The sequence below is a fragment of the Suillus plorans genome (genome assembly GCF_016647745.1).
Source record: "Suillus plorans strain S12 chromosome Unknown HD556scaffold_53, whole genome shotgun sequence".
In the NCBI taxonomy this organism is placed as follows: domain Eukaryota; kingdom Fungi; phylum Basidiomycota; class Agaricomycetes; order Boletales; family Suillaceae; genus Suillus; species Suillus plorans.
This window is the reverse complement of record NW_024537437.1, coordinates 239,475-254,870: the sequence shown is the minus strand read 5'-3', so window position 1 is coordinate 254,870 and position 15,396 is coordinate 239,475. Positions and strand designations below refer to the sequence as shown.

The 15,396-nt window shown below is 46.3% G+C and overlaps 4 protein-coding genes across 4 annotated transcripts; 1 reads left to right on the top strand and 3 right to left on the bottom strand.

Moving 5' to 3' along the window:
- Positions 1-3,973: 3,973 nt before the first annotated feature.
- Positions 3,974-4,306, bottom strand: HD556DRAFT_1196055 (uncharacterized protein; the record flags this gene model as incomplete). Its single annotated transcript, XM_041296278.1, has 1 exon — positions 3,974-4,306. A coding segment is annotated over one exon (333 nt), but the record flags the coding sequence as incomplete, so codon positions are not given.
- A 579-nt stretch (positions 4,307-4,885) lies between these two features.
- HD556DRAFT_1310905 (uncharacterized protein) lies at positions 4,886-5,446 on the top strand (the record flags this gene model as incomplete). The annotated part of the gene is made up of 1 exon (XM_041300475.1): positions 4,886-5,446. One exon carries the CDS (start codon positions 4,886-4,888, stop codon positions 5,444-5,446), a length of 561 nt encoding a protein of 186 aa, XP_041157106.1.
- A 480-nt stretch (positions 5,447-5,926) lies between these two features.
- HD556DRAFT_1310904 (uncharacterized protein) lies at positions 5,927-6,421 on the bottom strand (the record flags this gene model as incomplete). Its single annotated transcript, XM_041300474.1, has 2 exons — positions 5,927-6,193; positions 6,263-6,421. The coding sequence occupies 2 exons, from the start codon at positions 6,419-6,421 to the stop codon at positions 5,927-5,929; spliced, it is 426 nt and encodes a 141-aa protein (XP_041157105.1).
- A 7,379-nt stretch (positions 6,422-13,800) lies between these two features.
- On the bottom strand, positions 13,801-15,377 carry HD556DRAFT_1446468 (uncharacterized protein; the record flags this gene model as incomplete). Its single annotated transcript, XM_041307095.1, has 5 exons — positions 13,801-14,069; positions 14,125-14,342; positions 14,392-14,733; positions 14,783-14,927; positions 14,981-15,377. 5 exons carry the CDS (start codon positions 15,375-15,377, stop codon positions 13,801-13,803), a joined length of 1,371 nt encoding a protein of 456 aa, XP_041157104.1.
- Between the last annotated feature and the right edge of the window lie 19 nt (positions 15,378-15,396).

Genomic DNA, 15,396 nt, shown 5'->3' with positions numbered 1-15,396 from the left:
ATAGATGTGGATGAAGCTGGAGTCCACCGACATTGATATCTTCCGGTTGGAGGAGATGGCGAAAGAATAGATGGGGATGGGGCTGGAGCCCATTGGCATCAAAGGTCTGACATCCAAAGTCTATAGGTTTAGTAGTCTCGCCTCTCTGATATAGAGTATACACACCTTGCTGGCACACTTGCAGTGGTCTGTGCTGGTGAGAGATGTGGTACCACCGCGAATCTTGAATGACACGTCAATGAGCAACATTTGTATCCCCTGCTTGCAGCGGTCCATGCGGGTAAAAATAAGGAAAGCGAGAAAAAGATAAACTTACACATCTATTATGCACATCCCAGTTTGAAATTTCAATGAGATGTGGTACTGGCACAAATATCGAATGACGAATCAACTAGAGATATTATAATCTGTGAAGAGGTTGTCATGTCCTGCTTGCAGTGGCCCATGATGGTGGTGAGAAGGATGAAAGTGAGGAAAAGATTGAGCTACACACCTGTATGTTATGCTACATGTCACTTCACATGAGGTGGCATGGCAGAGGATGGGTACAAGCATGACAAAAGATGGACCAGTCTTGAAGCTTTGCGAGGTGTGGGAGTGTTGCAAATGTTGACAGGCATAATGGTGATTATAGACATCACAAAAGCACAAAAAGAACAAAATAAAACAAGTGAAATATGGTGCTCATCATGCACGACAATGAGCATGAAGGGAACACAAGTGTGGGAAATAGTGTGGACGTGGCGGGCGTAATTGTGTGACTGCAGCGGTGGTGATTGCACGGAGTCTAAAAGGCATGTGACCAGATTAGATGAGATCTAATCATATCTGCCCTATTATCTATACTACTGGACCCTCTGTAGTTCTATGAAGTCACTGCTAAGTGCTGTGGCTATTGCTGAAGTGCAGCAGCATATGATTTCGCCCCTACTTAGTAACAGGTATGGTATGTCATAATCGTTACTAAAATGTACCATATATGGTGTTACCCAGGTGGCCTTAGATGTCATAGTCATAGCACATGCAGTCTTTAATATAGGAGTGCATTATAGTGTATGACACTGGACACTGAATCTCTTTTCTCATTTCTGATTTTATAGCAATATTATATACCAATGAGACTGTTGTACATGCAGCTGGACTTCTTCCCTCCCTCGCAAGCTCGGGGGGTCCTAGAAGTCCAGCTGATGTACAACAGTCTCATTGGTAACCCTAACTTATCTTGACATTAAAACCCTAACCCTAACTAACAAATTTAGAAAACATCAACAACAACACACAAATAACAACAACAAACAACAACAAATTTGCATCAGCCTTATTCAGTGAGCAAATGAGAATACAGCAACAACAAACACCTGCAAAGCTCCACAAACATGGTCCCTCCAGGGAGCTGCTTATGATGTGGTGGTACTACGTAGTACTCAGTGTGCAGCGATGTGCAAAAACGCGGTCCCTCCAGGGAGCTGCCTGTGATGTGTGGTGGTATCATGGATTACTGAGCATGCAACAATATGCAAAAACGCGGTCCCTCCAGGGAGCCGCCTGTGATGTGCAGTTGTGCAATGTATTACTGGGTGTGCAGCGATGTGCAAAAATGTGGTCCCTCCAGGGAGCCGCCTGTGATGTGGGGTGGTACAATGTATTACTTAGCACGTGGCGATGGGCAAACATGTGGTCCCTCCAGGGAGCCACCTGCGATATGCAGTGCATATGCAAAAACGCGGTCCCTCCAGGGAGCCGCCTGTGATGTGTGGTAGTACAATGCAATACTGGGTGTGCAGCGATGTGCAAAAACGCGGTCCCTCCAGGGAGCTGCTTGTGATGTGGTGGTATAATGTATTACTGGGTATGCAGCGATGTGAAAAAATGTGGTCCCTCCAGGGAGCCACTGTGAGCCATGTCATGTGGTGGTGCAACATATTACGTGTGTAGCAATGTGGAAAAATGCAGTCCCTCCAGGGAGCTGCTTGTGATGTGGTGGTATCATGTATCACTGAGCATGCAACAATGTGCAAAAATGTGGTCCCTCCAGGGAGCCGCCTGTGATGTGTGGTGGTACAATGCATTACTGGGTGGGCAGTGATGTGCAAAAACGCGGTCCCTCCAGGGAGCCACCTGCGATATGCAGTGCATACTAGGTGTGCCGAAATGTGCAAAAATGCGGTCCCTCCAGGGATCCACCTGTGTTACTCAGTGTGCAGCGATGTGCAAAAACGCGGTCCCTCCAGGGAGCCGCCTGTGATGTGGGGTGGTACAAAGTATTACTTAGCACGTGGCGATGGGCAAACATGTGGTCCCTCCAGGGAGCCACCTGTGATGTGCAGAAGTACAATGCATTACTGGGTGTGCAGCAATGTTCAAAAACGCGGTCCCTCCAGGGAGCTGCCTGTGATGTGTGGTAGTACAATGCAATACTAGGTGTGCCGAAATGTGCAAAAACACGGTCCCTCCAGGGAGCCGCCTGTGATGTGCAGAAGTACAATGCAATACTGGGTGTGCAGTGATGTGCAAAAACGCGGTCCCTCCAGGGAGCTGCCTGTGATGTGTGGTGGTACAATGCATTACTGGGTGTGCCAAAATGTGCCAAACACGGTCCCTCCAGGGAGCCGCCTGTGAAGTGTGGTGGTACAATGTATTACTGAGCACGTGGCAATGGGCAAACACGCGGTCCCTCCAGGGAGCCACCTGAGCTGTGTCACATGGTTGTACAATATATTGCTGAGCATGCACCAATGGGTACGCAGCAACAAAACCAAGCAACAATGCAGTCCCCTCGCTGAGCCACTTGTCATGTGGTGCTACAAGGCATTCTTGATAATGCACCCCACTACACCTAACAAACATGCAGTCCACCCAGGGAGCTTCGTCGTTGAGGCACGCGATGGCCGCTGAATAACCCCTGCAGCCGACCCTAAAATGTGGACAAACCTGCAACCTGCAGGCGACCATCAACTAAACTAAACCCTAACCGACCGACCGACCGATCTAATTCCTAACCCTAGGCCGGGGTTAGGGTCTCAAGCACCGGGACCCACGATCTGGCGGACCTGCGACCCTCTATCAACCCTTTGAAGTCGTCATAGTATTCAAAGTGTCCTCATAGTCGTGGTAATTCCTCAAAGCGTCCTTGAAGTCGTGGTAAGTCCTCATAGTGTCCTTAAAGTCGTGGTAATTCCTCAAAGTGTCCTTAAAGTCGTTGTAATTTCTCAAAGTCTCGTGGTAAGTCCTCAAAGTGTCCTCAAAGTCGTGGGTGGCAAGTCCTCAAAGTTCGGTCTTGGAAGTCCAATAATAGTAGGTATATTCCCTCATATTAAGTGAAGGTACAACTACGTGCTTAAAGTCGTCAAAGTCTGGTGACTCCAGTAAGTCCTCAAAGTTACAAAGTGCGGCCATATGCTAAAATTCTCAATAGTCCGTCCCATAGTCGCGATAATCCTCAGCGATAGTCCTCAAAGTTTGTTGTTGGAGTGTGCAGAGGTTCGTTGTCGGGGGGAAGTGTATGTTAGTCATTGGGAGTGTGCAGAGGGTCGTCATCAGGACGGATCTTTAAAACAATAGTGAGACTTGTGTGTGTTTGAATATGAACACATACCACTTGTTCAGGTTCCACACTCTTGGGCCCGCTTGCATCGACATACAAAGCGTTGAGAATCGGCGCTCTCGCGTGTTTGTTTCGCAAGTGCTCCCAAGGTGGAAGCATGACTAGCACCATACGATAAGGACATCTCGCCGGTATCATTTGCAGGAATAGCACACAAGCCATCCGTACTAGTCACTTGGTGTCCAGAAATGCCTGGCGCTTGTGCAGAGGGATCTGAAAAAGTGAGTGTTCCAAAAAGGCCAGGAGCGAGACTAACGGTTTACAGTTGGAATTCCTAAGTTTTATAACTAACTTGTGTTGAGTTTTTCTGCGATCAAAAGAACCAGGAAGAAACGGACCCGCTTGTGCAACCAACTCCCCATGTGCACTCCAAGCTTCCGCGTCATGGAGTACTGCCCAATCCCATGTAGTTACATCATCTGTAGCGGCACAATCTATCGTTCCACGCCAAAGAGAAATGAGGAGGTCACTGAGGTTACCAGCTAGATGCATAATATCCGTGGTCGTACAGTTGGGAACTCCAAGGCAACGTGAAGGGTTGAGTCTAAGAATAAGAGGTGGCTTCGTGATACTGGTCTCTGTCCTGCGCATCTCCAATTGTCGTTGACTAGGGGATGGGACGAGGTGGCGTAAATTGTCAGCATATTCTTGAGAACCACCAGGGGGGAGGCGAAACACACTAATATCAGCATGGTCGCTACCAGGTGCACATTGACCTAGTGTGCATGTGCAAAGTTTGCCGAAAGTTCGTTGCGCAGTTGCAAACTACGCGATCGCAGTCTGACAATATTTGCATTTTCTTCCTTTGCCAATATTCTTTGCGTTTTGCACAAAATTAGGGTTTTGCTTTCTCGAAATTCTTAGATTTATATCTACCTCAATTTGTGGTTAGACATCTATCTACGCGTATCTACCTCATTCTTGTCGATTTTGATTGGGCATCAATCAGCAAACTTGACATTTGAATCGTGAATGGTAGTTAGGCGATCAGTACAGCGATCATCTGTTGCAAACCAGACGCTTACCATTTCAAACTTGGGGTGAAAGTAGATCAAATGTGTTTACGATGTGTAAATATATCTAATATATGTATGTATGAGTGATCATCTAAGTGCCTCTGAGAGATTCGCTCAATTAACCAGGTGGACCGCTTCACGATTCAATAGAGTCACCACAGTCCACAGTATCTAGTTCACTTCAAATACGCTTGTCTTCGTCTTCATCCTACAACTATCACATTATTTTGTGACTTACAATCCTTGTCTCTTATAATAACTCACAATGACGCGACCCCAACCCCCGACCAAACCAAAGCAGCCTATCGATGGCGCACCACCAAAAGTCAGGAGGGTCGGAAGGATGACGGCGCCCACCAACAGAAGAGGGCCTAGGAAGATGAAGACGATGCGTCGCGACAGTCCGGTAGACACGCAGCCCGACATTCCAGTGGACACGCGGTCCGAGAGTCCAATCGACACGTTGAAGACTCCAGAGGAAAGATTCAGAGAAAGATACAGGAGGGAGAGAGATGAGGAGAGAGATGAAGCCATAAAGAAGGCATCGTTGAGAGATAAGGCCATCTTGAAGGCATGGGATGAGAGGGTTAACAGGACGTCATCAAAGATCCCAGCCAAGAAGAGGGCTAGAGATGACGACGAGGTAGAGATTGTGGAACCCGCCCCCAAGAGGGCTGGCACAAGAAAGGAGAGGGTCGCGGATGAGGATGATGAGGTCGTGATTGTAGAACCCCCCGCCAGAGATGACAAGGAGGAGCAGGAAAGGCGTCAAAGGAACAGGCAGGAAAGACGGTTGAGATTGTTAAAAGCTGGACTTTTGAAGTAGTTAGTATATATATATGCATTTACCTGTAACATCAACATCTCTATTGAATCTCTAGTCTTACCCATGTTTCAAATTCTATCGACACAGCGGATATATAGCTTTGCACTGTAGCTTAAGCTTTTTGTATATGCATCATATTTCGCGTTTTGTCATATATAGCTACACTTTAATATTACTACGAATCGATTCAGAAACATACAAAACATTAACAACAAAAAGATCCTGAACATCTGGTTAAAATCGAGTGAGATAAGTGAGTTCGACATTGAGAATAGCGCGCACGAAGTAGTGTCCTGTCAATCTGGTTTGAGGGAACATTTTAATTGCGATAATCTGGCAGATATAGTTAGAAATTTTAGAAAACGACGGAAACTTTATACTCACTGGAAGTACATCAGCAAGTTCATCCCCTGACTTCAACAGTGCTCGCCAGTAATCACGTGGGGTCTGATTGGAGCGCATCTTGCGATTGAATGAATACTAAGCACGGAAATAAGCCTCGAACTGATTATGAAGTGCTTCAGCCAGACCCAGATGTGCGAGTGCGGAGTTTCGACGTTGCATCTCAGCTTTTGGGTCAGTATATTTGGCTGTGTCGTGAACATTACCATATTTCCGCTGCAAAATCTTTTGAATGCCAAGAGCTGCTCGCTTCGACATATCAGGGGGAGGTTTTGATGCACATGTAACTATGTTGTCCTTGCTTTGCCGATTATTCAGGATGAGATCTATCGCGATTGGATTGGCCTGTTTATACGCTGGAACATTGTGAAACACTGCACTATGTTGTGAGTCTATAACGAAGACAACACTCACCGCCATATCAATTCCAAGATCAGTATCTTCAAGGACAGCCTGAAATGCTGGCAATCCACATTTTATTGATAGTGCTGCCCAATAAATAGTACCAAAACGAGTGTCACCAATTACTTCAAGCCCAAGACCAGCTCGTTTGTGATTATAATGCTCCATCATGTAGATTGATGTTGTTGCGCGAGGTACGAGTTGACGACAATATCAGTTGATATGATCCGTGCACGATAGGCAGCGGATTTTAACGTCATCCGAGTTTGTCGGAAAGCAAGTAGTATAAGTAAATACTACGGAACAATCAAAAATGAGTTGAGATCCTCCTGTTCATTTTCGTCTGTACCGTCTCTCTCAAATTAGCTCGTATCTTGCCTCGCAACACCTGAGCGACTCATATAGGCCAATATCATCCAGACCTGTTGGATGACCTAGAGAGGAAACACGAAAACTGTAAGTAAACCTCAATGAAACCAATGCCCACTCAGATCCTCAAACTCGGATAATAAGCAGATATCCTTCACAGAAAGCTTCAGGAGATGATAAGCGTCTTGAAGGTTGATTATGTGGGGGTAATGCTCAGAGTAGCCTCCGACCCTTCTTTGTGTTGCCTTTTATTATCTGACATTGCTGCACAGAAATTCCATGACCCGACGTTCTTAATAACCTAACAGTGTCAGTATATCTATCAATTGTTGCTAAATTGACATTGAACTGAAGCAACAGGGAGTTGGACAGATGAGCCCGCTATCACACCCAACTAGGGCGACAACTCGAAGCCCACGCGAAAAGCAACGGGAAGGAGATGGAGTGTGGGATATGCATAAGGGCCGCACAAAAATAAACCAACTAACATATTGCACAACCTCCGGCGAGAGCCGGACAATATGAAACGCGTCGAATGGTGATGCGAACAGCACAGACTCATCGCGCGACCGTCGACGACAGCCAGGCACCCATAAAGGCGCTAAGTGCGAGAGTCGCCCAACATGCCATGCCAGAGCGACAGCTCAGAACTACCGTAAAGAGCTACGGCAAGGAGATGGGACGCGTGTAAGAGTGACGCGAACAGGACAGGAAAATAAAGGAGATGGGACGCGTGCACGAGTGACGCGAACAAGACAGAAAAGAGAGGAGATGGGACGCGTGCAAGAGTGACGCGAATGGGACAGACGTAGCAAGGAGAGGTGACGCGTCGAATGGTGATGCGAACAGCACAGACTCATCGCGCGACCGTCGACGACAGCCAGGCACCCATAAAGGCGCTAAGTGCGAGAGTCGCCCATCATGCCATGCCAGAGCGACAGCTCAGAACTCCTGCAAGGAGCTACGGCGAGGAGATGGGACGCGTGCAGGAGTGATGCGAACAGGACAGGAGATGGGACGCGTGCAAGAGTGACGCGAATAGAACAGACACGTCGTGCGACTGTCGACGACAGCCATATGCGCCCATAAAGGAGCTAGACACGAATGTCACTTCTCACATGATGTCAGAGCGACGGCTCTATGCCCCCGTATGGAGCTACGACAATGTGATGTGAGAAGATGTGTAACAAAGGAAGTATAGAATGGGAAGAGAACGTATGAAGCGGAAGTTGAAATTGAACCAAATTTTGAACCATCACGTGATATCTTCCCCGTGACAGCAAATACTGCACCGCACTCAATGGCTATGATGCCAATCACTGCGTTCTGGGTGAAAGTGAATGCCATGTGGCAAGGTGGCTGTAGACAGACTTTCAATATGTGTACAAACACCACGTGTATGTTCAGAACCTACCACGCTGTACAGGTCATGCAAGACCACCTTCCCAGACCTCGTCCGGCGCTGCTTGTACTCCCTCAGTGTATGTCCGAGTACCCATGTTCATCTCAGTTCAATATCGGTGACCAATCTGTGCAACTCACTGGGCCTCTCACATAGCCATGGCCTTGGTCCAATGAGGGCAACACCATGCACATATAAGTAGAACAACCTCAATATGTCATCGTTGACCCAGTTTCTTGCCGAGACAGTTCTAAGTCCCTAGCCGCGTGTTCCGAAGGGTTTTTATCCAACATTCATTCAATAACTCACGATTTGCAGCAATTTTATGCCACAAGGCTCGAAGCAGAGCACAGGGGTGCACAAGGCAAATAAGGTGAGTACTTAGAGCGAACTTCAGAGTTTTTGGTACTGAATCAGGTCCGCTTTCCAGAGGATGCTGATAAGCGCCTTGTGCATTGTATCTGTACATCATGTGTAAAGGACTGCGGAAATCAAGGCAAAAAGATACCTGCATGGCTAGAGAGGAAGCATCGTAAAGTTGCTAGAGTCAAGAAGAGCAGGAAGTGTTAGCGTATGAAACGCACGTGACAACGCGATACGTCCTAGCGGAGTATAGGATAGGAATTCCAGGAATTCAATCTAGTATATAATGGTTCATTTTCACCTTTCCCTCTTTCCTCAGTCCGTTATCTTACGACTGAGGGTATGTCTTTCCATTTCTTTGTACGATACATAGACTGACGACACTACGTAGTCTGACTCTTGTGTCTAGGTACTTATCAATAGAGTCCGTTATCTTACGACTGAGGTCTTACTCTTGTGTCTAGTCTCCACAGGAAGATGGGCAGTGATGACGATGAAGACGACGATAATGAGATCGTCTCTTTCGAAGAGATAGCGGCCGCTCGAAAGCATATCAACAACACCTATGAAGTTCAACCATTGAGCCAGGCCACCGGTAAAACAATCATTAAAGGTACGAGTTGCTCACTCTATGATCATATAGTTAGTATTAATGTGTTTTCAGTCGATGATCCCTCTACTGTCATGGCTACTCTGAGCCCTACCCAAGCCATCGAGCAAACATGTTCCCATCTCATATATCTCAGTGATTGCGCACCTGGTCCCAGTGCAGACAATTCAAGCCTCCCTATGCCTGGACAAGCCCCGAGTAACTCTGTGACGGACGGTGGTGAGCTTCTGGTAAACTCTTTGATACCACCGAGTAGGATGGATACTGATGTAGTCACTGATGCCTTAGATGATGATTTTGTTCAACCTGACGGTTCTCCCATGCCACAGGACATCGATATGCAACAAGATGTCGAGGAACTGTTTGTGGATGATTACAATTTCCAACTCGACGACGGATTATTTTCTGGGGTTGGTCACGATCATGCAATGACCCCTTCCACTCAATGTTTACTCTTGCTGAGGTGTCTGATGATAAAGATGGCGATGCGAGTGTCAAAGAAATCTCTACACGTCACAGTTCATGTTTGAATGTCTTGCTTGATAAAAACATGGCTAGCTCCTCCGCCATGCAAGTCTTTACAACACAGCTGAAGCATCATCCGATACTCAATTACCTTTTCCCCCTCAGGCTGATATGCAACCAACTCATTCTACCGATGTTTCCCCTCTGATAGTTCAGCCAACCTATGAAGAACCTTCATCCCTACTACCAGAGACCCCGCTACCTCCAGATGTCGTTCTGGATAACACAACTCCACATTGGTTTTGGAAGATAATGATAATCCTTCTCCTCGTCGCATGGCTTAATCTACGCTCCCATCTACCCCACCGTGCAGCAAACCTTGTTCTCAAGGTTTCAAGATCTATCTTTTATGGACTCGGAGCTTTCACTGTCGAAGATAAGCCAGCACAGACATTGAGAACGGCCTTCAATCATTTAGCACTCTCTGATTATTTTCAGGTCCATCCTATGCGTACTGTCTGCATGACGATCTTCTCCCCTGACTCGCCGCCTGATTCTCTCTGTACACACTGCAGTGAACCACTTTTCCAAGAGACTCGTTAGAAAGATATTCCAACACAATCTTCAGGGTCTACACGCACAAAGACGAGTGCGAAGGCGAGACTGCGCTGTCCTTAAAACCCATTTTCTAACGGAATTCTTCGACTTCTGTCCCAAGATGGCATCGAAGCACATCTTGATTCTTAGCGTTCATGTCAAGCTATCCCTGGCAAACGGTCGTCCATACGAGATGGTGAGGTATGGAAGACATTACGAGCAGCAGATGGGAGTCTTTTCTGTAATAATAGCCCTGCACTCGAGGATGCAGATGAGCTGCGAATAGGGATTACACTTTGCCTTGATGGGTGAGACACAAACTCGTGCATTGTCAGACTATTGACTTGATTTCAGGTTTAACTACCAGCGCAGTAGCAATTCCAGGTCCCACAGCTCTGGTATAATGTACAGCTGCATTGGAAACCTGCCAACGCATATGCGGTAAGTCTTTGACTTCAACATCCTTGATGGGTCCTTGTTCATTTCACCAACAGGTATCGCCCCCGAAACTTAATTTTTTATGGTATTAATCCAGGCTCGAAGGAGTTGGATGCCAATCAGCTTCAGTTATTTATGAAGAACTACGTTGATGATTTGCTCCGTCTCTATGACGAAGGAGTCATGCTCAAGACACAGAAGTATCCCAGTGGCAAGCCAAATGATGTCGTCGAGTTTAAATCTTATTCAACTGCATTTCAGGTCGTCGTGTTCGTGTAATTCTGGTTACAGTATGCTGTGATCATTAAGCAATGTGTAAGGTTTGCGGATTTGACAGCCACAGTAAAAAGGAAGGATTCTGTTCACGCTGTCACATTCCGCAGTCAGAACTACGAACGAAGGGCGCAATGGAATATGACAGTACGATGGTCTTGTTTTAGATAGCCCTGATTCGTCACTGATTTAACAGAATTCCCTCCACGACATGGTGAGCAACACAAGAAACACGCTCATGAATATGTCAACTTGAAGTCCAAGGAACGAGATGAATTTTCCACCAAGCACAGTGCTCGATGGTTTGGCCCTGTTCGCTTGCCATATTTTGACCCTGTTCGCATGATTGTGATTGATCCCGTGCACTGTTTTTTGCTCGGTAAGTCACGTCAACAACAGGTATCATCAAAACACAGTGGTTTAATGCATGGATCCAGACGAACGTACTTCGTCAGAAAACCTCCAAGGTAGAACGTGAACTTGATCAAATACATGAACTCTTGTTCACAGTACGTCTTTGCCATCAAACTCAATATTTTCAGGTGATTCAGTGTCCTATCAGTTTGAGATGCCATCGTGGGTTGCACGTTTACCGGATCAGGTTTGTTACCCTGCTGGTGGTTAACTCACATCCGATGAATTGAAAGGCCTAGCCCTTGTCTTTTGCCCCATCGCTGTAAGTGATTCAGTCATTCTTCTGAATAATTAATATTTGATGCCGATTCTCAAGATTCCGTTGGTCTGGCAAGAGGGTAACCCACATCTTCGAGCAACTAGAGGATTACGGCCCTGTCTATGGCTTCTGGACTTTTCTTTTCGAACGACTCAATAAGGTTCTCAAAGGTTTTTCAACAAACAACCATGGTGATGGCAAAATTGAATTGAGCTCTCATTCTTCCGCGCATTATTACGTGATACAGAGCTTCGGACCATGGTGATTATTCTTGTTCTGAACTTACTAATTCATATTCACGATTGTTTACAGCTCACAAATTTACTCGCTCGCACATCTGAATCCAATGAATTGCCCTCTTCTGAAGATGCTATTCTATACGAGGCTGTGAAATCAATCATCGCAACAGACAGCGACACCCGTGGAAATGTGGCTTCTCTTGCTAGTGAGATTGATGATATCGCACAACAAGGTATCTTTCCTTGGTGTTTCACATTCATTTATTGACCATATTCATTATCTGGAACGCGCTTTTCATTAGGTCCAGCTGCATCATCTTCACTTCACTTAGACCACCAGAAGTATCTTCTCTACTTCTATCAAACAGCCTATCCACATGCTCATATTGTTAGCGTCACATCATACTCGTCGTCGTCCCCCAACTTCCTCAGTTCACATCCTCGATTTCACGATTATGCAATTGTTGATGGACGTCGTATTATAGCATCCGATTCACGAATATTTGCACCAAACTCTATCGTTCAAGCCGACATCAACAACAAGAGATATGTTGGACAAGTTCATTCAATCATAACGCATTGGTAAAAAGATGTTGGCATTGACATTTGTCTTCTTGAATTCCGTTGGTTCCGATAGGCTAAAGACTTCGAATGTCGACATTGGACTCGCAAGTGAGCTCTATTTACTGATGGTTGTCGCTTACTCAAATACATTAGCCCAGAGTTGGAGATCTACTTCTGGGACTATAATGAATTTCTCGACAGCATGAAAAATGGACCATCTCGTTTTATCCCCATAAAATCGATTCTCTCACAGCATGCCGTTTGAAAGTTATGCGACATGTCGAGGATCCCAAGACAGACAAACAAGTTGAGAAACCTTTTTGGGTTACATTTGGCCTCAGTCGTGTAAGTTTTTTAACATTTGCAGATACGAACCAAGTTCATTTGTACATGTAATTCAATACAGGATGTCCAGGTGGCTTCACGCTCACAGATCATCTGATTAGCTGGAACGCTTACATGTGCAGTGAGATCAAATTTCAGTAGCGCGGGAGCCTCGCCACATTCGTCGTCGGTGTCAGACTCTCTGTCGGAATCCTCGTCCTCCCGTGGCTTTCCACCTTCCGATGCGATAATACCAGTGAGATTTTAGATTGCTATACCGACACAATCATGAGCATCAACAGTCCCCCTTTCAGTGCATATAACCAGGTATATATCATGCATACGCACCTGGATTTTAGCTCTCGTTGTCGTCTGTGCCGGTGTCAACTGACTTGTCTTGACGTTCAGGATAAACTTGCTCTCCTTCCTTGGTTTCTTGCTGTGCAACTTGGTGCCTCCATCTCCCGCATCATCGGCATCGGCATCATCGTCATCACGCGGCCGCTTGAGGGAGTCCTCGAGGTTTTGGAGTGAAGCTGAGGGTCAAGAACCACCGGAAAAGGTACGATTGGCCGCTGTGGAGGAGGTATCACGCGTTCTTTATCCGCCTCATCACACATGTCGGACACTTGACTTTCCTGCTCATGTGCAAGGTTCTGTCCTCAAGAAATAAGCCAGCAGGAGTGCGCCCAGCCTCAATGAACGCTGCCCTTACTGTAGGACCTGCCTGCTTCAAGCGGATAACCTGAATATGGCGGGTAGTATTGTGGACATTGGATCTCTCGCCTTTGAGGTGTAGGTAGACATGATTGCCTGGAAGGGTGAGGACGTGACCGACAAATATTTTGTTCCAGCTGGGTCGCATTAAAGTAGTGACAGCCGTTATGAAAATAAAGTCCGAGATTGTGAAGTCATGCTCCAATCTAGTGGCAATACTCACCAATCCGAATACCTCTCAGCAAAGAGCTCCCGAAGCTAGTAGCATATGAATTAAAAACACATTTTGTTTAGGCATCAATACAATTCTTGCGTAATTCGATCACTAAGTAAAGGCGAAGACTGTTGGAAGTTTATACAATGTGTACTGAATCGTGATGGTGCATTTCCACGAAAATCAAGGGGCAGAGTTGAGAGGTCTTGGTGAGATAAATACAAAAGATGACAATGTAAATGTATACTTCGCGTATCAGACAGACGCAGAGCGGTGGTTCGAAGGTATTATACCAATCACATCTAAAGTTCCGTAAATCGAATGAGCGCCTTGTCTAGCTCTTCCCTGACAACGAGCGCCCCTCTCTCAAACTGATCACCTTTGTATAGTAACATAGAGGCTGACTTGCGCTTTGTGACTCCGAGATGGGACGCGATAGCAGCCGATATCTCTTTACTGAGTGCTGCTGTTTCCGTATCTGCGACAGCAGATTTATGTCCTCCCTTAGCACGATATTGCTTTCCCTGCAAGACCATTATGCATAGCGCGAGCAGGGGTCTTTTGTACAATGCTTTGAATGCGATGTCAGGCATATATGGCAGAAGGATATAACAATAAATTCTCACATATTCTGGGAGACAAACGTGGTATTCCTATCATCATGCGTCTGAGGGTCTCTAGGGCATTATGGAGCGCCTGATTTGTCAAACAGTCTCCAACAACAACATCAAGGTATCGAGAGATTTCGGTGAGGTGCATGCACCCATAATGATAGAAGTGTCCCCCTGTGGCGAAAGAGGCAACCGGTGTATATACAGCATGCAATTGACCCGGAGGAATTATCCTACAATAAAATATATCAATGAACGCCATGAAAAATGAACATCACAAACAACGTGTCTCCAGGCATGATAGTGATGACCTCGGCGCGACAGTTCGCTCTTATCCAAACTTCGTTTTCTGTGAAATCTCCTAGCTTGATCGCCATGTCCTGGAGATGCTTACGATCGTCATGTCGATCGATGGGTCGGAACACCACCCAGAACTTCATTCCAACTTCCATCCTGACCCATGTTAGGCTCCCCTCAGCGTCATGGTGGGGGTATGTCAAGAATCCAGCGTGGTGAAGTAGACCCCAACCCTTCACAGTGAAATTTTCCGGATGGACGTTTGATGTGATTTGAACGTCGTATGTGGTGTGATTCCATCCATGAGCGAGACCGTGATCGAGATTTCTGTCATCATGCGTCACGTAGGAGAGGTCTTGTATATGGAAAAACAAACCTCAATTGATCTTGGAGTGATGTCTGAGCGAGAGGGATATCCAACACGCATTGTATCTTCTCCGGATCTTTCATAGATTCACAAAAAGATTTCAGGACGCCTGCAGTCGTGACCTTCGTATGATCTATTGCGCGGGACTTGGCGTCTGATAGGTCAATTATATATTGGCACGATTATATGTGAAAGATGCAACGGTACCGTGTATCCATACGGCTCTATGTGGCGATATCGCGTAGTGTTTGTCGAGAAAATCCGCCGTCAACTCTTCTTCAACAGCATGTTGCCCAATCCCTCTAATGACGACTGGTTTATTTAGACTAAGTGCTGAGCTTACCACGTCCTCCATCATGTTTGGTGGAATATCAGCATTTGATAAATGTGTAACGTATTGCGAGTGAGGTGTAGATTCTGGACATTTGGCCAGATACCGGATGATTGGAATGTCCACAGCTTCACAAAGATTGTTCTTCTTCTCATCGTAAACGGCTGGGAGGATTGTCGTGTGTCCGTCCTTCCACGTGATAACCGGACTATTCAACGGTACTTCTGTGCCCAAGAGTGTGCCAGTGAGGTCATAATTGTGTGGCGCCGTCATGCCTGATGTTATCACAATC